The 24,714-nt window shown below is 42.1% G+C and overlaps 1 protein-coding gene across 1 annotated transcript in view; it reads right to left on the bottom strand.

The window, feature by feature from the left end:
- LOC145351650 (uncharacterized) overlaps nt 1-24,714 on the bottom strand; it is a 75,330-nt gene that overhangs the window by 11,472 nt on the left and 39,144 nt on the right. The window contains exons 11-15 of the mRNA XM_080201210.1: nt 14,352-14,443; nt 12,119-12,165; nt 7,739-7,853; nt 7,533-7,637; nt 2,084-2,287 (exon numbers count right to left, since the gene is read on the bottom strand). Coding sequence (XP_080057336.1) covers nt 2,084-2,287; nt 7,533-7,637; nt 7,739-7,853; nt 12,119-12,165; nt 14,352-14,443 — 563 coding nt within the window. The remainder of the gene's footprint in view (nt 1-2,083; nt 2,288-7,532; nt 7,638-7,738; nt 7,854-12,118; nt 12,166-14,351; nt 14,444-24,714) is intronic.

The raw sequence follows: 24,714 nt of genomic DNA, 5'->3' as shown, positions 1-24,714 counted from the left end.
TTTGGGGAGAAGGAAAGGTTAGGGATATCAGAGGGTTGAAGGGGTGAGATATTAGGGGAGGTCGAATTGGAAACCTATGAGGTGGGGTGGGGCAGGGTCTTGTGGCTGAGTGGGAGAATGGATGAGGTCTGACCTCATCCTATGAGGTATGACCTCTTATGTTCTTATGTTCTTATGACCTTTGCGTGGGAGGGTCATTGGGGGGGAGTGGAGGCATGAGGGTGAGATAATTTGAGGCCTTGCAGGGGAAGCTCATGGAGCGTGCCCATAATCAGGATGTTTCTTCTGGCTTTCATGCTGGATCCAGGAAATAGATGTAAAGGCAGTAAATTACTGGAGGTGAGTGCCATTATATCTACCCCCTGGATCCACCATTGGGGTGATTTGTGGTGATTGTCCTTTCAAGGCAGAGTAAGGGTCACTTAGTTTGGATGATCAATTGGGGCTCAAGAGTGGGTAATCACCTCAGGGGGTCAAGTCCTCTCTTATGCAGGAGACATGTAGTGGACTATCAGGAGCTGTGTGGCTGCCATGCAGCTGTATAATAGCTTTCCTTATTAATAAATATCCTTTATGTTTCTAATGTTGTCTGTGAAAGTGCATCATTACAACCAGCTTCTCGCGTGGATACAGTGCCAGATTCTCTGAAGCTTGACAAATGTTGTTTTCCACATTATGTTTTGGAAATAAATTGAAATGGTGTGAGAGTTACTTTAAGATGTTGCTCTGTTCGTCCACATACTGCTTGTAAAATAAATGAGCCAAATCATTTATAATTAATCTCAGCTCACTCAAATGTTCATCAAATGGCCTTTTGAAACATTGGCAGTGAACATGGTAACACAAGATGGGATTATAGTCTCAATTCCTACAAGCGGGGGTTTCATTGTTTTGATCCAGACACACATTTTTGTGGGACTAGATACTGATCAGTAAACTCCTGAATTTTTTACTCATCTTTTTCTATTGTGGTTGCATTGACAGATATCAAAAGTACAGTGGAAAGCATGCAACTCTACTGAATAATGAAATAGGGTGATCTACAAGTGAACTGCTTCAACACAAGGCAACAGCAGTTTGACACCTGTTGTCAAAATCAATTTATCACACAATCTAGATTAGTGAAGGGAATTATCACTGATAGGTTTGTCTGAAATTACTAAACCAGATGCAGTACAAAAAGAAGAGTTATCTCATTTTAGGGCACCTTAGCATTTGTGCTAAATAGGATGTCAGAGACTCCGAAAACAAAGGAGCCACAAAGCCAATGGCAGTCCAAAAAACTTTTGCTAATGGTATAAAAGTTAAAATACCAAAAGCATGGCACTGAAATTAAAGACAAAATCATGCTTTTACAGACCAATTGCCAGGGCATCCTTCAAATTCAAAAGTGAGAACTCGCACATATGTCTTTCTATGCTGAATTAACGCTGTATAATGTTAAATTCCAACACCCTGATAGATCATGCTCCATCTATCACACTGCAAACTCTTGGTCACAAACTCAAACTGGAGATTGGCATTAAAATATAGTTACATAACCTCATTTACACACATACATACCTACATGAAACTTATGCACATTATATTGGGACTTTGCATGGCATGTTTGATACTTTTGCTCCCATCTTCTCAACTTTTGTTTGGAGTGAAGGGTTTCATTTACTTTCCCAGCTGTTCCAATATTTCACCAGCTTTGTCCATGGATGGTTGGGATGACCTTCTTCCAGATTTTCATGAATGGTCATTTTGGGCAGCTAGCAGACAACAGTAATTTGGAAACAAGGCTCTTAGCTAACTTGTTACCCCACCACACATGGAAACACCACAGGCTTCATTTAAGCCCAGATCATAAATTGATTGGCCCAGGAGGTTGGGGACCAGAAGCACTGTTCACAGTGTTGTCTGTAAGCCAGTACTCCATGTTACACATGCTGTCTCAGCCTTGTTTGAATTCCTGTGTGGTGCATTAGTACAGCAGCACTGGAAAGTAATAAAATGCCTCTCATCAAAATTACAATCTATCTTTTAGTTGCATGGATATCCCAGACTTCAAGTAAAATCATCCCGTGTGCCATCTTACCTGTTGAAAAGGCCTTTGGGAAGCCATTTTTATTTTCAAATCACTCCCAGATGTTGGAAGGTCTTGGTGGAAGACAGTCTCATCTGGTGGTTTCCCAATGACTTCAACATATGTGACAGGAAATATTCCTTTCCGATTAGTCCCGGGGTACTTCCCTTCATACCAGTTCTCATCAATCCTCCGGAGCAGAACAACTGTCTGGTCCTGAAAGAAATCATCTTTATTTAAAGCTACAGTACAATATATGGACCTTTACAGCAGATTTCCACAACTTGATTCATGACCATTAACAACCAATGAAGTTTCCTCTTTCTTCTCCTTCCCCTTTCGCCTGCTTGGGAGTGCCCACAGGCAATACAATTTGTTATTGTAGGTTTACCTCAGGGTTCAGTAGCTTCTTATTCCGTAAGAAATCTTGCTGGAGACTTTGTTCAAAAATATTTATTAACTTGTTAACTATTTATAGAAGATTAAATAAGACAAAGAAATAGCTGTATCTACTCTCTGAGATGCTTCACACTTACCTCCTCTCTGAGCGACAAAATTATGATGTAGCTATTTACACACATGGTCAGTAACTGTTATGAGAGTTAACCCTTTATTCTACATCTCCACACGATTATACAAATGTTCTCCGACAAATCCCTGTTACAGTTTCTTGTGCCGGTGGCATCAATCTCCAAAGGTGTTCGCATCTCTCTTTGGGGATGCCTGGAATGTATGCTCCCCAGAATCTTCTCCTTGGAAGGCACCAACCTCCTCAGATAGAGATTTTTGCTTCTGGCCCGCAATATAAAATCATTATAAAATCCCTTGCAGTGAGGAAGAAGGCCATTTGGCCCATCGGGTCTGCACCAACAACAATTCCATCCAGATTGTAACTGCACGTATCTACCTTGCTAGTCCCCGTGACACTAAGGGGCAAGTTAGCATGGCCTAACCTGCACACTTTGGACTTTGGGAGGCAACCAGAGAACCCAAAGGAAATCCACGCAGACACGAGGAGAACATGCAAACTCCACACAGATATTCACTTGAGGCCGGAATTGAACTCGGGTTCCTGGCACTGTGAGGTAGCAGTGCTAACCACTGTGCCACCGTGCCACCCTAAATGTAAAAGGCAATAAACAGATTTTCTCTTTTGTCTTTCTCTTGTTCTTGTTACTTTGGGGCAGGGGTGGAACGCTGGCTGATCTTGTTTGAAAGAATGAAGTTTGTTCAGCTCCTGTGAAGATCTATACAGCTGTAGAGGATCTACAAACAAATTATGTAATCCCTCCATAATCTATGAACCTATTAGTTGGATGAAATGAAGGAAAAAAAAAGTCCAAAGAAAAACATGAGGATTGTCCTGCTAATACAATAGGAGTTTCCTTTTCTGTGTGCATTGGTTCTGCTTGTACAATCTCTTTGATGTGAGTTTTCTCCTCAGTGGGCCTGAGCTACTCTGGAGCTTCATCAGATTATATGCCATCTTCAAAAATTAAAGCAATGTTCCTCCTATGACAAAGTGTTAATATCAGCATATTTTGGTTAACAATCTCTTCCAGTCTTTCCCAAAATAGCAAATTCAAGTCTAGAATCTGATCTTGCACATAATGGAATGTTCACTTAATTAGCTCTGACGCAGAGTCATCCAGGCTTGAAATGTTGGCTCTATACTCTCCACAGATGCTATCAGATCTGCTGAGATTTTCCAATATAGTCTGCTTTTGCTAACTTAATTTTTGTTCTTTTTGTCTGATGGCTTTAGGCATTGTGGTACCAGGTGAATCATCTTTGCTAAGCCTGTGTCTATATTTTGAAAGGATTCTGGTAGGGGATTAAAGTAGTATCCATTTCTCACTCAGGTTTGTGGTGGTCTTTTCATGTGTTGCTTGTCTTGCCACTTTCTGGGCTGCCCTCATTATTTGGTCACCTCCACTGTGGTTGCTGGCTTGGCCTCAAAGTCATTCAACCACTGCTCTGCACTGTTATTGTTTCACTTGATGCTTTTACCATCTATCCTGTGACAATTTTCCTGCATAGCGCATGCTTAAAATTGTTGCTGGCATGCATTTTGTGGGCAAAATTTTCAGCTGTAATGAAAACAGAAGATGCTGGATAAACTCAGCAGGTCTGGCAGTATCTGTGAAGGGAGAAAAAGAGTGAAGATTTCAAGTTCATGTGATCTTTTTCAGAATTTTCAGCTGCTGGTTGCCTGTGCCAATATCCGTTAATCCTCCCACTCCATGAAAAATAAGTCACTGGCCACTAAAAATCAATATACTTTAATGCGGGGAGCATATGCAATAAGGTGGATGAACTTGCAGCCTGGATTGGTGCCTGGGACTTCGATGCTGTGGCCATTTCAGAGACATAGATAGAGCAGGGACAGGAATGGTTGTTGCAGGTCCCGGAGTTCAGATGTTTCAGTCAGAGCAGAGAAGGCGGTAGAAGAGGGGGAGGCATGGCATTGTTAGTCAAGGACAGTATTACGGTGGCAGAAAGGACGTTTGATGTGGACCTGTCTATTGAGGTAGTATGGGCTGAGATTAGAGACAGGAAAGGAGAGGTCACCCTGCTGGAGTCTGTTATAGGCCTCCAAAAAGTTCCAGAGATGTAGAGGAAAGGATTGCAAAGTTGATCCTGGATAGGAGCAAAAGTAACAGGGTAGTTGTTATGGGGGACTTTAACTTTACAAATATCGATTGGAAAAGCTATAGTTCAAGCATGTTAGAGGGGTCAGTTTTTGTCCAATGTGTGCAGGAAGGTTTCATGACACAGTATGTAGGTAGGCCAACAAGAGGTGAGGCTACACTGGATTTGGTACTGGGTAATGAACCAGACCAGGTGTTAGTCTTGGAGGTAGGTGAGCACTTTGGTGATAGTGACCACAATTCGGTTACGTTTACCTTAGTGATGGAAAGGGATAGGTATATACGGAAGGGCAGAAGTTATAGCTGGGGGAAAGGTAATTATGAGGCTATTAGGTGAAATTTAGGATACATAGGTTGGAGTAGGAAACTGCAGGGGCTGGGAACAACGGAAATGTGGAGCTTGTTCAAGGAGCAGCTACTGCGAGTCCTTGATAAATATGTCAAGGCAACTCAAAAATTGCACCTGGAAATGGTTTTGGTGCATGCAGGGGGAGCAAGAGTTAACTGGTTCTGAAAAAGAATTAACTCTTCCTCCCCAAGGTCACTGCCAGACTTACTGTACTTTTCCAGCACTTTCTGTTTCTATTCCAGACTTCCGGCATTTGTAGTAGATTGAAGCCATTGACCCTGGTAGTGCTGTCAAGCTCACTGAGTAACCTCTGCAGCTGAACTTGATGCAGGCAAGGCCAGCTGAAATAAAAACTATAAAGCTAATTTTCCAAAGGAAAATCCTTGAATGGATATGGCTAAATAATACCTTTGAGAAAAATAATATTAGTAAATGAGGAACGCTAATGGAAAAATATTACAGAGAGTTAAAGCGCTCGGCTTTGAACTTTCCTTTGATCAAATCTGAAAGCTTTGCCACTTCCTTTTGTACAATCGCAGACGTACCTAAACTTGCCAGAACTAATGACCAACTATCTGGGGAGCTGCACTTCTGGCCGAGTATGTTTATGTGAGTCAAATATCACAAAACCCAAATGTTAAGAACTTGACATCTGGCAGCATTATGAAACAATTCTGAAATGTGGAATATTACAAAGGTAAATTGAAAGGGAGCAAGGTCACATATGTGCCAGGCCTGTTAAAGATGGCAAATCTCTTACTCTAAGAGGACATTCATTCTGGCACTCCAACATGGTCAAGGTCATTTTTCATTTAGCCCAGATTTTTAATATTGAATTCCAGTGTTCAAATTTCCTAGGTGTGATTTGAAATTGCATGAATCCAGTAAAATCATAATCATACTTTCGAGCCTGAATTTTCATCGAGTCAGAAGGCTTCACCTCAGCCTAAAACGGTGCCAAAGCCCAACTCCAACTACGAACCCTAACATCCTAGGGGTTACCATTGGCCAGAAACGGAACTGGACCAGCCATATAAATACTATGGCTACAAGGGCAGGTCAGATGCTGGGATTTGTGAGGCAAATTCTGAGGCAGCACAGTGGCACAGTGGTTAGCACTGTTGCCTCACAGTGCCAGGGGCCTGGGTCCGATTCCTGGCTTGGGTTACCACCTGTGAGTCTGTACATTCTCCCCGTGTCTGCATGGGTTTCCTCTGGGTGGTCCGGTTTCCTGTCATAGTCCAATGACGTGTGGGTTAGGTGGATTGGCCATGCTAAATTGCCCCTTATTGTCAGGGGGACTAGCTAGGATAAATGCGTGGGGTTATGGGGATAGGGCCTGAGTGGGATTTGGTCAGTGCAGACTTGATGAACCAAATGGCCCCTTTCTGCACTGTAGGATTCTATAATCCTATGAATAACGTACCTCCTGTTCACTATCTACAAAGCACAAGTGGGAGTGTGATGGAATATTCTTCCCTCTCCTGGATGAGTACAGCTCCAACAACACTCAAGAAGCTTGACACCATCCAGGACTAAGTAATTCACTTGCTTGGTACCCCATTCACCACCTTCAACATTTACTCCCTCCACTACCAATGCACACTGGCAGCAGTGTGTACCATCAACAAGATGCACTACAACAATTCACCAAGAATGCTTCGACTGCACCTTCTGAAAACACATCTACTACCACCTAGAAGAATAAGGACAGTAGGTACCTAGGAGCCCCACCACCTGTTAGTTCCCCTCCAGATCACTCACCATCTTAACCTGTAACTGTAATGCCGTTCCTTCACTGTTGCTGGGTCAAAATTCTGAAAATCCCTTCCCCACAACACCTTGGATATTTCTACACAACATGTGCCTACAGCAGTTCAAGAAGCACATCATCACCTTCTCAAGGGCAATTAGGGATGGGCAATAATGCTCGCTTAGCCAGCAACACAAATCTCATGGACAAAAAAAATGTGGCATTAATTGGCATGGGTGGAGGATTGGGGAGTATGTGGGGTGAGGGCTAGAGCAGCTTTGACTACCTCTGCACTGTTTCTGAGGTCAGCCAACTCAACTTCAGTAAGCACCTTCCCCAGAATGAAAACCCAAAGGTTAAGCACGGTTTCTCCTGTGTTGGGTGTGCAGAGTCAAGAAATTGCCCTACTCTGTCGCACCTGACTCAAGAGCAAAAATTCAGCCCCTATTTATATGTTTTTTTTATATAGATTGTTGAACTGAATGGGCTGCCTGATCCCTAATGGCTTTGTGAAAAGAGGGGCAATTAACTTCACTTTCAACTCTGTGCCATATTTCCCTCAACAAGAGCATCCACGGGTGGTTATCCTTTGATTTTCCCATTCCAAGTTTTATAATGCCTCCATCCATACCAGGCTTTGTTTCATGAGATCTCATAAAAATGATCCAGATCCTTGGTTTCAGGCTAGATCAACATGGGTGAGTTTACCTTTTCCAGCGGCAGTTCTATGTTGGTCAAAGCAGCAAATCTGAATTTGGCTACTGCAACTTCATCAAGCACTTCTTGTTTGTCTGTCCATGGCTCAGAGAAAGGCTGATAAAAAATATCACAACTAGGAATAATTCAATACAGATTAAGGCCTGTAATTAAACTTCATTTTTAAATGGAACTTAATGGATAAAATGTTTTCCAACCTCCACGTAGCAAATTGGGATCAAGCCACTCTTTCCGTTGCATTTGCCTTCATACCAGTTGTGATCCCTCTGTCTGTGGACAAAGACGATGTCTCCCTTTCTGACAGGCAATTCTCTGTAGAAAGATTATCAAGTTTCATGCGGTTGTGCAACTGAACTTTGAACGTGATCATCTTACCACATCAAAAGAAGCCGTCACTTAGAGAGATGGATTCTCTCAGATGTGTTCGCCAACAATTAAAGGCTCAAACTGTTTTAATGGAAATTCCCCGATGTGAAAAGCTGGTGTGCTACTTTGGAATGTTATCCAAAGTTAAAAAAAAAACATTTTTCCGATAAAAATCTGCGGATGCATAACGCGGATGGCCAAAAATCCCTAATCATAGGTAATCATACTCCGTCTAAACTGCCCAAAGTCATTTCATAGCAGGGTCCCGCTGTCACCTCTCAGAATCAAGATACTTTCATTTCATGAGTCCAGGGCAAATATGAACAAAGGTCGCATAAATTAATTATGTTCTGAACTAAATACCAGTCCCTTTTTTGGAGTGGGAAATAGTTGGTAAATGAAGTAGTCAGTCCTTTCTCTCTCGATTCTCCCTGTTGCGTCATCAGAAATGATCAGTGGCAAAGAACAGATTCACAGAATTTCAGATCATTTGATTTGATTTGATTTATTACTGTCACATGTATTAATATACAGTGAAAAGTATTGTTTCTTGTGCGCTATACAGACAAAGCATACTGTTCATAGAGAAGGAAAGGAGACAGTGTGGAACATAGTGTTACAGTCATAGCTATGGTGTAGAGAAAGATCAACTTAATGTGAGGTAGATTCATTCTAAAGTCTGATGGCAGCAAGGAAAATGTTGTTTTTTGAGTCGGTTGGTATGTGATCTCAGACTTTTGTATCTTTAACCTGACAGAAGAAAGTGGAAAAGAAAATGTCAGGGGTGTGTGGGGAATACTTCATCTTTATTAAATCAACTAAAATATTAGCTGTATTACAACTGTGCTGATCCAATATATTTATAACCAATTCTTTATGTATTATATGATGAATAAAAATCAACTATTATGTTTAATAAAATGACAATGACAAGCTTTCGCTGCTCCAACTCCATCGATGGAATAGGCAAGAGTTGGAATGCCATCTGCAAAAATTGAACACAAATGTCTCACTTTGAAGGATGTAAGTAGGGCAGCCATAGTTCCTTAGGCTGGAATTTTCCACCTCGCCTTCCTCCAACCCCATTGCCCAATCTTGGAAGAAAGCTGGAATGTGTGTGCGTGTGGTCGGGGTGGGGGTTGTTTAAAATTAGGTGGGAAGGTTCATCACTGTCCTCTCTCTATTTGACATTTTGGGTGGTGCTTAGGCTAATTAAGTCCTTATGTGACCTATTAATGGCCTCTTAAAGTCTTTCTGCACTGCCACTGGTACTCTGCCAGTGATGGATAGCTACTCCTCCATCGAGGTAGGTTATCCAGTAAATCTGATGGCCTCCATGTGGGCTCAGTTGTGCAGAAATCTTTTCTGATCTGGTACCCTGGAGGGACGTGGGTTGATGCCCCCCGGAAGAATCTGTATGTGAGAACTCCCCTGTACTCCCTCCAAGTTAGTGCAAATCCGATTGATGCTACCAACCCCAAACCTCTATTGTTATATCATAGGCCTCCTCAATGGTTGCTATTCTAGAGCCTGCTGCAGGTGCAAAAGTGGCCACTGCTGCCATTGGTACTGTTGGGTCTGAATAGCTGCCAGCTCTCAGAACAGCCAGCAAACCTTTGGAGGGAGGGCATTCTGCCACAGAGTGTTGGAAGTTACATGTTCAGGCAATTAATTGTCAGAACAACGTACAATTGTTCCTTTTGGACTTAACTTTTAGTGGCACAGTGACACAATAGTTAGCATTACTGCTTTGCAGCACCAGGGACCAAGTTCAATTCTGACCCCGGATCACTGTCTGCGTGGAGTTTGCACATTCTCCCTGTGTCTCCGTGGGTTTCCTCCGTGTGCTCCAGTTTCCTCTCACAGTCGCAAAGATGTTCAGGTTAGGTGGATTGGCCATTGTAAATTGCCCCGTTGTGTCCAAAGCTGTTTGTTAGGTGAATGGTAAATGTGTGGGTTTACAAGGATAAGGCAGGGGACAGAGCCAGGGTAAGATACTTTGTGAGAGTCAGTGCAGACTTGATGGGCTGGATAGCCTGCTTCTGCACTTTAGGGATTCTATAAGAACATTGAGTTTGACAATTTCAGGCTGCCTCTTCACCTGATTCTCATCAATATCTTTTTTATTTCTGTCATTGATTCATTTTCCATTCATATAGAGTTATAGAGTCATGAGGTTTACAGCATGGAACTAGGCCCATCAGCCCAACTTGTCCATGCCACCCTTATTTTCTAAACACCTAAGCTAATCCCAATTGCCCGCATTTGGCCCATATCCCTCTGTACCCATCTTATCCATGTGACAGTCTAAACACTTTTTAAAAGACAAAATTGTACCCGCCTCTACTACTACCTCTGGAAGCTTGTTCCAGACACTCACCGCCCTCTGCGTGAAAAAATCACCCCGAGGACTCTTTTGTAACTCTCCCGCCTCACCTTAAACCTTTGCCTTCTAATTTTAGACACCCCTACCTTTGGGAAAAGATATTGACTATCTAGCAAATCTTATCCGCTCATTATTTTATCAACCTCTATAAGATCACCCCTCAGCCTCCTACACTCCAGAGAAAAAAGTCCCAGTCTATCCAGCTTTTCCTCATAACTCAAATCATCAAGCACAGGTAGTATCCTAGTAAATCTTTTCTGCACTCTTTCTAGCTTAATGATATCCTCCCTATAATAGGATGATCAGAATTGTACACAGTATTCCAAGTATGGCCTTACCAATGTCTTGTACAACTTCAAAAGACGTATTCAATGTTCTGACCAATGAAACCAAGCATGCTGAATGCATTTTTTCCCTTTTTTTGGTCCTGTATTTTCCCTTACCACTGACACATCTTTGTCAATCTTTCCCTTGCTTCTAGCTACCACTGACTTGCTATCCAGCCCTTATATGGCACCCCCTGCAATAGTACAAATTTCATCCTATTTCCAGTTGCCTGCAGCCCTGATGAAGAGTGATCCTGACTCAAGATGTTAACTCTGTTCTCTCTCCACAGATGCTGTCAGACTGGCTGAGATTTTCCAGTAGTTTCTGTTTCTGTTATAAATTCCAGCATCCACAGTAATTTGCTCTTATCTTAGTGCAAAATTGGGTTGTGGCTTCCAGGGCTAACAGAGATGGGCTTGTCCTGACATTTCAGCTAGTTGGTGGAGCAACTGTTTCCTCACCTTGGCCTTTGATTCTGCTCTTCTCTTTCTCATTTTAGTTACTGTTTTGTCCCAGCTATGTGAACATAGATAAAACTGAAGAAAGCCTTGCAATATTTACTTCACTCTCTATTCTGTTTTCTTCCAAATGGGCAGCTTTATTGTCAGGTTAAATCTTCATTTTTGGATCTCTATTCCAATTTCAATTTCCAATGTTTAGTGATGTATTATCATTTCTAATGAACTTTCAAAGCTCTCAATTTGTGCCTTAACAAATTTCTGAACCAGATTTACTTCTCATATAGTTGTTCCTCTTGCAATTCTTCATACTTAATTCCAAATTCCTGGAAGTGATGACTCATTCCTATCTGCTGCATCAGCTTTGGCATTGGGTTTGAACGGTTGATTTACCTACCCCTTCATTCAGCAAGAGCAGACCGACTGCAACATCAGAAAAACAATCTATGGGTTTCCACTGGCCACTGTTATGGGAACCATCATCACAAAGACTGTAGCAGTCCCAGCAGCAGGCTCAACAATACTTTCTCAAGGCAAGAATTGATGGATAATAAGTGGGAAGTTGACAGTGTTACCACATCCCAAAAACAAAATCCCAAAAAGCAGTAGGAGGATTTAATTTTTTAAGCAAAGCAGAAGGTACACATAACTTTGTGTAGAATCCATCACTGGTTTGCATTACAGAATAACTTTAGTTCAGTTAGTGATTTATTCCAGGAGGAGTGGTGACTCTTTTGCAGTGCAATCAAGATCAGAACTATTCTGTGTAAAATATTTCTGTTTTTAGAATATAGATTCTTGGAAATGCAAATTCTAATCCCAATTACAATGATCATGCTGGTTTGAATTCTGTTGAGTGAAGAGCTGAAAAAGGAAATAGCGAAAATATAAAATTTAAAATGTTCTTTGATATAATTCCACATGCTTGTGTGAAAACCTTGTTGAATGTTTAATGAGAGGGAAGTTTCACTCTCCACAACTATGATTAATCATTAGTACGTTAGAAATTATTTGAATGATAAAAGTTTAATTGAACTCACTTTGACGTTTGACCTTGGAAGTCATATTTTGCTCTTACAGTCAATTCCTGAAAGAATAAAAGTCAAAGATAAAGGATAATCTCTTTAATGTTGGAACCGTCTGATTCACAGGCTGAGAAATTAGTCTGGGTGATGACATGTGTCCACTTGCCTGAACCGAGGACTAATGGATTGTCATCACAGACAGATCACCTGGACAAAGTCATCAATGTTGGGCTGTCTGCTTCACTGACAGAGGCCCTCAGGTAAGTTCCAGGGTGCAGGATTAGAGTGGTCCATGGGGCAAAGGGTTGGTCACAATTCCTATGCAGAGGAGAACCCCTGCTAGTCCCAGCTTGAGAGTAGAATCAGACTTACCTGTTGTTGGTGGAGATTAAGGTAGAGACAGGGGTGCTGGTCAATCCTCAGCCAAGCCAATCCAACACATGTGCAGCTCAGAGGAAGCAATGACCTAGTGTTATTATCACTAGGATTACAGGGAGAAGGCAGGAGAATAGGGATGAGAGTCATACCAGCCATATTTAAATTGTGGAGCAGACTCAATGTATCAAATAGCCTAATTCTGCTCCTATGTCTTATAGACTATTAATTCAGAAACTCAGCTAATGTTCTGGAGACACGGGTTCGAATCCTGTCATAGTAGTTGGCGGAATTTGAATTCAATAATAAAAATCTGGAATTAAGAGTCTACTGATGATCATGAAACCATTGCTGATTGTCTGAAAGATCAATCTGGTTCACAAATGTCCTTTAGAGAAGGAAGGAAATCTGCCATCCTTAGCCGGTCTTGCCTGCATTTGACTTCAGAGCCACACCAATGCAGTTGACACTTAACTGCCCTCTAAACAAGAGCTACAAGGGATGGGCAATAAAATGCTGGCCAGTCAGCCACGGCCATGTCCCACGAATGAATAAAATCTCCAACTACATTTTTCAGTAGTCGTCGAAATTATGTATTTAAGGGGCCCATGCACTGGCTTGGGAAATCTAAAAAAAGTCAAGAAATAGGACAAATGCCTGCAGATTCAATGAAGAATGTTCCACTGCTAAATTGATATGCTTTTCCCCCATTTTACCCATGACAAAAAAATCCTGCTTTGTTTTAGTTTGTGGCTATTGAGAACAGTAAGAATTTTCAGAGTATATTTTGGGAAATTTTAATGCTCTTAAATGTTGTGCACTAACCTCTTCTATGTAACTTTGTCAAAAGCTTTCTGAAAATCTCTTCTGGCCCACAGTTTGTCTTGGCCTGACATTATTGAATGTTGAGAGGTATATTGAAAGAACTCTGCCGGAGTTTAGAAGACTGAGGGGTGTCTCAGTTGGAGTAGATAAGATCCTGAATAGTCTTGACAAGATGAATGTGGGAAGGTTATTTCCTCTTGTATTGAGTCCAGAACTATGGGGCATGGTTTTAAAATTAGGACTCATCCTTTTGGAGCAGACATGAAGAAATTTGTTTTCTCTCAGAAGGTTGTGTGGTTTTGGAACTCTCTGCCTCAGAAGGCAGTGGAGGCACAGTTATTGAATCTTCTTAAGGCAGAAGTGGATAGATTCCTATCAGGCAAGGGAGTCAAAAGGTATCAGAGGTAAGTGGGAATGAAGAATATGAAACAGAGCAGCCATGATCATATTGAATGGTGGAGCAAGCACAAGGGGCAAAATGGCCTTCCTTTGCTCCTATTTCATATGTCAGTATGGAACCCAATTCCTTCTTGTTGTTGCCTCACTGACATGCTCAGAACTGGTTAAGATCAACAAGGCAGAGGCATTGAAGGTGTTAAGTGACTGGTCTCATTTTAATTAGCAGAGACCAGGTTTGGGATGGGGTGGAAATTTAAAATTGGGATCCCTGTCTATAACCATTTGCCATCCAGTCAAATCTCTTACCTAACAGTCTCTTACCCTCCCGTTAAAATCTTGAATGTTGATGCCACACAGCCTGGGGTAACCCAGCAGAATGATAGGCTTGTGATGGAAAGCAGTACAGGCTTTCACAGATCATTGGGTTTCTTGATTACAAAGAACTTCCCATATTCCATATGTTATCATTTATCCTGAGGAATATTGTAATTTGAAGAATGCTGCAAAATTTGTCCATTCGTCAACATTTAGATGGCACAGAATAAATCATTTTCACAGAATGCTTTTTGTAGCAGTTACGATAGGTTCAAAGTATTCAAGCTGCTGAACTTATTCAACCGACAAAGGGTTACACGGAGCGTACTGTTACCATTTTTAGTTGCTGTGTTGGATCACATAGCTCCTCTGGTTTTCGGGACTGAAAGCTTTGATTGACACCTGGAAGCGCATCAGCCAGTTCTTCTGGACAAAGAAAGAACATATTAAATCAATTGGCTTTTAATTGTGACACCATGGATTAAGATACACTTGTGCTTTTTGAAATATTACTAATTCGGAGCAATAGGAACTTGCTATAATCAGGATTACTTTGTCATAATGTCAGTTCTCTTTGGTTATTTGGAATTTCTGTCTAATGATTGAATGTTAATAGCCAGCATGTATGATGAAATAGCAAGTCCAAGTTCAATAATCAGCAAGGATCTTTGTCCCAAATGTTCATAGATTTCAAGCAGTTTTTGCAGATTACACTTAGATTTTGGGTTATACATAATGAAGGACAAATAATTACCATTGAGCATTTGTGTGGTAATTTTTGGGGCAAAAGATTAAGTGAAGCAGGGTAGCATCTCTGGATGAGAGATCTCCTCCTGAAGTGAGTCAGCTGCCGAACATGCCATATATTCTGAAAGTTTTCCTGATGCTTAAAATGTACTGGTGGAGTGACTAACAAAAAGTTAAGTAATATCTTTTTTTAAAAATGGTGCAAATATTGAGGTGTGAGAAGTGGGGATCTGGGGGACGGGGGGGTGGGTGTGGCTATCAACCTGTGCTTGATTTGTGGGTTAGGTAGGTTGGCCATGCTAAATTGCTCCTTAAGGGGATTAACAGGGTAAATATGTGGGGTTTTGGTGCTAGGGCTTGGGTGGAGTTGTCGTCAGTGCAGGCTTGATGGGACAAATTGCCTCCTTTTGGATAATAGATTCTATGTAGGAATCTTATGATTCTATGTAACAGTAGGAAGCTTTGACAAAGGGTCATCTGAATTCGAAATGTCAGCTCTCTTCTTACGGATGCTGCCAGACCTGCTGAGATTTTCCAGCAATTTCCTCTTTTGGGTTCAGCTTCCAGCATCCACAGTAATTTGCTTTTATATAGTAGGGATTCTATGATTCTATGATTCCCATTCACCTCAGCTCCCCCAACACCACCCCCCACCCCCACCACCACTGACTTTGGGGGAGGGGGCACTACCTTTGAAGGAGCTCGCCCAGTTTGCCTGGACTCTGACTGACAAGCCTATATTGGGATGCGTGATTTACGCCATTTTGCCTCTCTGTGGACCTGAAGCTCAATGTGGATGAGCCTCAGAACATATCTTGGAGGACCAGTTTTAGACATGCTGCCCCACTTCCATTGGTTTTGGGTACGAAACCAATTTCCTAGCCAAGTGTCTCCGAGTTTCGGGTCACTAATGTGAATGAAAAAGCCTGAGTAACTGTGAAGCCAATTTCCCCATTTCCTATTTGCACCAAAGTTATTAGCAACATTAGCAATTGGAAGTAAACATAATTCTTTGTGGCTGGAGGCATTTACATTCTTGCCAATTTTATCTGTCAAATCCCCTCCCCTCCCCCTAAAGCAACAATTAATTGGCTGGTTGTTTTGTACCACCCTATGATGTTGCATTCAAGTGGACATTATAAAAACATGGTTTTGACTTTGGTAAACTATTCAACCACAGGAGCATCACAGCTGAAGTAAATAACAAATGCAGCAATCACAGAGAATTGTAACGGGTGGTGGGGGGGGGAGAGAGGAGGTGGTGGGGGGGCAGCAGAGGTGGTGAGCACAGACCACAGAAATGTCTGTATAGTATTTGGGGGGGTTTGTGGAGGACCATGAAAAGGTCTGTTGATCTCAGGTGGGATCTTCTGGTCTCAGGGCAAACACAGCTGGAAAATCCCGCCATGTGGTCTAAAAGTCACACAGTGCAGAAAAGGCCCTTCAGCCCATCGAGTCTACGCCAACAATATCTAACATTAAAGGCACGCTAATCCAATTTTCCTGCACTTGTCCCATATTCTTGAATGTTACATTTCAAATGCTCATCCAAATATTTTTTAAAGCTTGTAAGGTTTCTGGCCTTGATTACCTTCCCAGGTAGGGCATTTCAAGTTCCCACCATCCCCTGGGTGAAAAAGCCTTTTCTCAAATCCTCTCTGAATCTCTTTCTTTCCTCTTATCCGAAAACTATGCCCCTCATGATTGACCCCTCAACTGGGAGCTGGAGTGGAGACTGGAGTCATTCTGAGGCATCCATGAGGCTGAATGGCCTACATCAGTTCCTATTTCTTACAGCCTTCAGTAACTAAATGTCATGGATGCCATTGGTAGCATGTTTACCCTGATTAAGCATCAAAACTCGGGTATTTCCATTCTGCATGGCTTTTGGATAAACTCTTGGAGCCCTTAATGGAACTTTGATTGATTCTTAAGACCCATTCCTTATTTTATAATGTAAACTGTTCTTCACTTTGTAATCGTTATAAGTAAATTCTTTGCTAAAATGAAATGCATTGACATATTACAGGATATGATACCAGCAAATACTGGCAGCACGACAGGAACCACAAGTAAGTCTGCACCATAAAGAGATACTTTTGAGAGCTTCATCCACAACCCTTTCATCACCAATAACAGTGAAGTAAAGGTTGAAAGGAGCCTGTGAGAGTTACTTATGTATCAGCTGAAACACAGCTGATCTTTTCTGCATTTCGAAGCATTTTCTTTTGTGAGAATCTAAGAATTAGTTTTAAATTGTCCACCCAAGCAGCCACAAAACAATGGTTACTAGCGTGGAGTATTAGCCAAAGTTTACTCCAACAGCACTCAAGAAGCTTAACACCATCCAGGATAAAGCAATCTGTTTGACATCCACTAACCTAAGCATTCACACCATCCTCCACTGGCACACAATGGCAGTTGCATACCATCTACAATATGCACTGCAACATGCCAAGGTTCCTTGGACAACACCTGCCAACCCGCAAGCTCTAGCACCTAGAAGGAGAGAAACAGCAGATGCATGGGTACACCACCACCTGCAAGTTCGTCTCCAAGTCACTCACCATCCTGAATTGGGACAATAGACAGAATTTTACCAGGCAGCCTGACATTGGGAGGAAATGCATGTTGCTGACGTACACGCATGACCCGTAGGGCTCCTGAATTTTACGGTTGACAGCCAATTAAGCTGCAGCCATCCTATAAAGGACAATCCCCAAGAGCGGCCAGCCAAACAGAGAGCCAGCAGTTCAGGAGTAGGCAGGCGGGTAGATGAAATAAAACCTTAAAATAAAAATTACAGGGCCATATGCTCGAGCGGAAAGCTCTCTCTGGGGAAATCCTTTGGGCCCCAGGACTGCCTTTCTTGCTCACAGCCTTCTCTTTCCTCCATATTACCTCCCCCACACCACGAGACCCTTCCATTTTGCTGGCAGCCTCTTCACATGGTGGGTGAGAGGGGCATGGGTTGATCCAAATGAAAAAATGGCTCTAAATAGGATGTTTACATATTTACTGTCCACCTCCTTGTAGTGGGAAGCCTGTCCAATTCCCATCCTGCCATTATAATGATTCCTTGATGGAGGTATAAAGTGGAGGAACCAATCTATTCAACCTCCTGCTCCTCCCACATCCCCCAACCTCCCACTCCTCCTACATCCCCCAACCTCCCATCCATAGGCTGTGGGCCTGTGAGCCCATTACAATTCAATTCTTTACCTCCACTGTTGGGGGGGTCAAAATCCAGGATTTGCCTCCCCAGTAAAACTGTGGCTGTACCTATAACCACATGGACTGCAGCAGTTCAAGAAGGAAACTTATCACCATTCCACTTGCATCCCACAAAAGAACTAAAATGACTCAGGGTTAGCATCATAGAATCCCTACAGTGCAGAAGTAGACCATCAAGACTATATCAACCACAAATCCAACCTGGCCCTGGGGACTAGCAAGGGTTAATCTCCATTAATCCTTGCTGTTCCCCCTGAAACTAAAGGGCAATTTAGCTTGGCCAATTAACCTAACCCATACATCTTTGGGACTGTGGGAGGAAACTGGAGCACCTGGAGGAAACCATGCAGACATGGGGAGAATGTGCAAACAGTGCTAACCACTGTGCCATATCATTTTCAAAATATAGAGAGAGAAATTCATTAGCAACAGTCAAAAGGTAGGTGCACTCGATATTTGACTTACTGTCTCATTTAAATGGCATTCTTGAACAGGCCCCGGTAGCCTGCTGGCAAAGAGGCTTTGTGTATTGGGCTGCTGTATCCAAGGTAAGCTCTTAAAGGGGATGCCAATTGGGAGGAGTTTGACCAGGAGATGTAGAGCAACCAGGATTGGGGTTGGGATCCGATGATAAGAAGAGTCAACTGCGAGTGAATAAATGCCAATCAGAGGTGGGGAGGGGTGGGTGGATGGGTAGGGTGCAGGGCAATAGGATGAATGGTGACCGTCAGCAGTGTTTTTCGCAGTGTTTGGGGGGAACTGCATTTAGAACATATGAAAGAAAGAAAGAAAGAAACCCTACAGTGCAGAAAGAGGCCAGTCGGCCCATCGAGTCCGCACCGACAACAGATCCACCCAGGCCCTATCCCAGTATCCCTACGTATTTATCCACTAATCCCTCTAACCTACACATCCCGAGGCACTAAGGGGCAATTTAGCTTGGTCAATATAAAAGCAAACTTTTGTTCAGCAATAAACAAAATACTTGGGCGGCATGTTCAGCTTGATTTTACTTTCCCTTAATCCCCCCAGCTTTTTTCTAACTGGAATGTTTATGTTACACTGGAAAAGTGGGATTGCAGTTAAATGTTACTTATTATTTTCACTTTAGAATTGAATTATATAATGTTGCAGCCCAGGAAGAAAGCTCCTGCCCCGACATGTTTCCTCCTGTAATATTTCTCCCCCCTTCAGTCACCCAAAAAAAAACTTATTAACCAGCACGTAATATTCCAAGTAAGTTCAACATGTTTGTTGTTAAGCCTAAAATCTCACAAGCTGTTATCAACAATATGTCATATTTCTGGGCCTAAATCTTCTTGATTTCTTGAGAAGCCCTCACACTTCACTTTGCTTGCTGCGACTTGCTCACCACCACTCCCTGTCTTGAGCAAGATCACCATGTTACCCCCCTCCCCACTCCACGTTCTGTCAGAAAAATCTGACTCAGATCCTGTTTGGTAAAACTGCTCCCTGCTATGACCTAGTCCCTGCTCCTGCGTCACACTGAGCACTCGTTCCGCCCATTGAAAATCCAGCTCCCACAGGAAATGGAACTTCCCTCATTCTGAGCATGGGTGGTGGCACTGATGTCAGTTGTCCTCAATTGTTTTAAGAACCATACTTGTGCAACAGAAGAGCCATACGTTTATCAAAATCAACCTCTGAAAAGAGGAGTCTTAAATGATCCATATTTTTTTAAAATTCAATTACAAAGGGAGAACTAGCCTGCTGTTCGCTAATTGCTGTGTCCCTGCCGAGTAAAATAGGCAACTCACACATTTTAAAATCACACCAAAACTATGGCTAGAGAGCAAGAGAGACTATTTGACGGGTTTTTTTAACACGAATAAGCAAACAGCAAACATATTTTCTGGAATGGAAAGGGGAGACAAATAATTCAGGGAATTGGTGATATTCGGTAGTAGGGAATTGAAAAGAGAACTGAATCAAAAAGAAAACAGAACATTGAGCCAGAGAATATAATAAAACGTAGTCGGCAAAAGGAAATTAATTTTCAATCAATCTTACTAAATTCTTTGAAAATAACAAATGGAAGGACGAGCAATGCAATGGATGCAATGTGTGTTGACCGTCGGAAAGTCTTTGATAAGATGCCACATAAGAGACACATGATGGGGTGGCATGGTGGCACAGTGATTAGCATCGCTGCTTCACAGCGCCAGGGACCTGGGTTCAATTCCAGCCTTGGGTCACTGTCTGTATGAAGTTTGCACATTCTCTCTGTGTCTGAGTGGGTTTCCTCCCACAGTCCAAAGATGTGCAGGTCAGGTTGGTTGGCCAACTTGATTGGTAAATTGCCCCTTAGTGTCAGGGGCATTAGCAGATTAAACATATGGAGTTATGGGAATAGGGCCTGGGTGGGATTGTGGTCGGTGCAGACTCGATGGACCAAATGTGCTCCTTCTGTACTGTGGGGCTTCTATGAACTATGACAAAGGTCAGGCAGCGTGGAGACAGGGGTCTGCAGGCACTTTGGATTGAAGCTAAATTGTCCCTTAGTTTCAGGGGAACTAGCAAAGGTTAAAAGAGATTATGGGATAGGGCAAGAGTGGGTTTGTGGTTGATGGACCAAATGGTCTCCTTTTGCACTGTAGGGATTCTATAATATATCCAAAATATATAGAGGGTAGGGGCTAAGGATAGTTCATGAGACTGACAAAAGGTGGGAGGTGGTGCACTGTGGTGATTCATGCTGGAACCAGTTCCAAAAATGATCCGGAGATGGTGCAGAAATTTGAAGATAATGGGGGAATGATACTGAGGCCCAGCCCTCAGAATGGATTGGACATCTTGTAGATAGGCTTGGAATAAATAGACCATATTTTTAAAAATGCATTTGTGGGGCATGGGCATTGCTGGCTGGCTAGCATTTATTACCCCATCCCATCCCCCCATCAAGGGTAGTTGAGAGTCAACCACATTGCTGTGGCTCTGGAGTCACATGTAGGCCAGGCCAGGTAAGAACAGCAGATTTCCTTCCCTAAAGGACATTAGGGTTTTTCCTGATAATTGACAATGATTTCATTGACATCAGTAGATTCTTAATTCCAGATTGTTAAAAAATTAATTTCAAATTCCACCATCTGCCGTGGTGGGATTTGAACCCAGGTCCTCAGAAAATTGGCTGAGTTTCTGGGTTAATAGTCTCTCAATATTAACACTAGGTCATCGCTCGCCCTTGGAAACTTACAATGAGCTCTTTACAATTACATTAAAACTTTCATCTTTCACTTGGGCATTTAATTAAAACATTAGATCCCTCAGCTGGAATGAGTTAGATGATCTCAGTCTGGAATGTTAAAACTGGTGTAGGCATCTTGTGTGGAAAACAAGACAATGAAAACAAGCCCATGATCCTGATTGCCATCCAGTAACCTTTGCTGGATGTATCAGTTGTGTACAACAGGGGAGAACCAGCATAAACCCAAGTAAACTGCATAAAACCATAGCATTGCTTGTCAACAATGCTCACTGCCGTTTATAGCTGAACATTGACCCCAAGGGCAAAGTACTGGATGCTCTATAGTAATATACCTCAGCAAATATCAGTGCCTTTGAGAGAAAACTAGTAAAGGGAAAAAAAACAATTTAAATTTATCGGAAAAAAAGAGTTGGCTTAACTTGTCGAGTGAGTTCCGACAATATATTTGTCAGGGTATTTCCATAAAACTGTCAATGAAGTCTAATTTGCCATAACAAAATCAGATCTAGTTGCATTCTTCACATGGTTACATAAACCACTGACCCAATTTTTTTTTCTACTCATTAAATATTTGCCACTCAGTCAAGCTTCAGTCTCTTTAATTCAGCTACAAATTGAAAACCAAGATACAATTGAACTCATTGAGGTCACAAGTTAATAAATCATTCCACAGATTTCATGATGCTGCCTTTTGTTTATTCTTCCATGGGATGTGAGTGTCACTGTCTGGGCCAGCATTTATTGCTTTTCCCTGATTGTCCTGGAGAAGGTGGTGGCGAGCTGCCTCTTGAACCACTGCAGTCTGTGTGATATAGGTACACCCATAGTGCTGTTAGGGAGAGAGTTCCAGAATGTTGACTGAGCGATGGTGAAGTAACGGCGATATGGTTCCAAGTCAGGGAGACATGTGACTTGGAGGGAAATTTGCAGATGGTGGTGTTCCCATGTGCCTGCCACCATTGTCCCTCATGGTGAAAGAAGCTGAGGCTCGGGGCAAGAGGTTTGCCACAGTGCATCTTGTAGAGCGTACACACTGCTGCCACTCAGCGTGGGTGGTGGGAGAAGTGAATATTTAAGGTAGTGGATGGGGTGCCAGTCAAACGGGTTGCTTTGTCCTGGAAGGTTCAGTTCAGTTTCTGGTCAATGATAACCCACAGGATGTTGGTAGTGGGGATAATAGTTGACAGATTATGGACTCGGGCAGTTCCAGCAATGACCATCACTTCCAGTGACACTGCTAGGATAAGTGGCCTGCCAGCCATTTGATTGGCCAGCAGCTCTGAGGGGCAAGACTTCCTGTCTGATGGTGACAAGAGTTCCACCTCAACCCAATTAAAGGCCTACCGGCTATTAAGCAGCTGCAGCGCATGCCAGCCAGATACAGGAAAACTCATCCCCAACTTGCATGTCAGGGGACGTATAAAATTCAGCCAATACAATTAATGGCAGAAGGTCTTTCAGCCCATTGATTCTATGCTGGCTCTCTGTAGAGCAATCCAATCAGTCCCATTTTTACATTCAATCCAGTTGTCCTACCAATTTATTTCCCTTGAGTGCTCATCCAATTTCCTTTTGGAATCAATAACCATCTTCACTCTCATCACTGTCACTGGCAACAAGTCCTAGCTCATTGCTACTTGCATAAAAAAAATCCTCCTCATGCTTCCCATGAATCCTTTGCAAAAAGCTCAAATCTGTTCATGGGAACAGGTTTTTTTAAAATTTATTTATTAGGCACAAGTAAGGCTTACATTAACACTGCAATGAAGTTACTGTGAAATTTCCCTAGTTGCCATCTGTTCGAGTCAATGCATCTAACAAGCACATCTTTCAGACTGTGGGACGAAATGGAATATCTGGACAAAACTCACGCAGACACAGGGAGACCGTGCAAACTCCACACAGAGAGTGACCCAAGCCAGAATCCAACCCAGGTCACTAATGCTGTGAGGCAGCAACGCTAACCACTATGCTAACCTGCTGCCAAAGGTTCACTTTATTTACTTTACCTTCTCTAGTCAGAATGTTCAACACCATGATTAAACTTTTCCTGAATTTTCTTTGCTCCAAGGAGAGCCTCAGCTTTTTCCAATCTAATTTTGTAGCTAAAATCCCTCATTCTCTGGAACTATTCCAGTAAATCTGCTCCCCCTCTCTCAAATTTGTCACATTTTTCATGAAGTGTGGTTAACAGAACTGTGCATAATATTTGAGCTGTGGCCTAATCAGCATTTTCTGCAGGTTCAGCATAACTTTCCTACTTTTTAACTTAATGCCTATTTGACAGGAGAATTCCCAGTGTTCTGGGAGATGGGGACACCTGCGCACTGGTGCCGATAGGGCTCAGCAACCGGCTTCATTCGTGAGCTTAGGCTCTGCCCCCTACTGGAGAGAATCGCATCCTGTCACTTTTTTTTCCCACTAAGTGACATAAGATTGCAATTCACGGCTCACCGAAAAAAAAGACGGGTTTCTCTCCTTTTTCTCACTTGTTCAGTACTTAAACATTTTTCTTACTCAATGGGTTGAAGGGCCTCATTCTGTGCTGTAAAACTCTGTGTATTTGCTCTGATATTTATGGAGAGGCAGTGAGAGAGAGCATAGTAGTAACTGGGAAGGTAAGGTCGGCAGGACATAGTGGGTAAACAATTAACACTGTAAATCTTGGGTTTCACTAACAGAGGCATTAAGTTCAAAAGCAGGAAAGTTATGCCGAACCTGTAGAAAACTCCGATTAGGCCACAGCTCAAATATTGTGCACAGTTCCGTTAACCACACTTCACGAAAGATCTGTCAATGGCTCTAAAAGCCAATTTGTAAACACATTAAACTATTTCAACGTGTTAGTTGACAAATTGAGCTGCATTGATCCAGAACAACACGGGTTGCATTTTTCTTGTAATAGAACATCTTTTTAAATATGCTAGAAGAACACATTCCATCCAATGTCATTGCTCTGCTGGAGTTAATAAGCGGTGAACATTGGTTGGATTCTTTGGAAATTAGCTATCCAAAAAAAATTGAGCAATAAAAACTCCATGGAAAAAGTGACATCATATAGCTAACCAAAGCAGTTAAGGGTACTATTAGATTAAAAGTGGACTTGGTAGAGATGTTAAAACAATTATGAAAACAAATATCTTGTGTATGTCTTCACAGTAGAAGACACAGACTGTGTATCTGAAATAAGTGGGTTTGAAGAATATATGAAGATTGAGTAATCAGTATTAGTAAAGGAAAAATACTGGAGAAATTAATGGGACTAAAAGTTGACAAATCCTCTCCATCTACAATTTAGGATTTTAAAAAGGGGGTAGCTGTAGAAATATTGCGATTGCGATCTTCCAAATATCTTTGGAAACAGATTGAAATGAAATGCAGCAAAAGATTACTTTTCACAAAATGATGAAGCAGAGAACTCCAAAAGAAATCACCTGATCTCTATCATTCTAAGGAAATCATTGTATAATGAGGCAGAATTATTGTTGTT

Source organism: Carcharhinus amblyrhynchos, chromosome 13 (genome assembly GCF_965287045.1).
Source record: "Carcharhinus amblyrhynchos chromosome 13, sCarAmb.v2.hapA, whole genome shotgun sequence".
NCBI lineage: Eukaryota > Metazoa > Chordata > Chondrichthyes > Carcharhiniformes > Carcharhinidae > Carcharhinus > Carcharhinus amblyrhynchos.
Note: the sequence above shows the minus strand (reverse complement) of the source record. Positions and strands in the feature narration are given on the sequence as shown.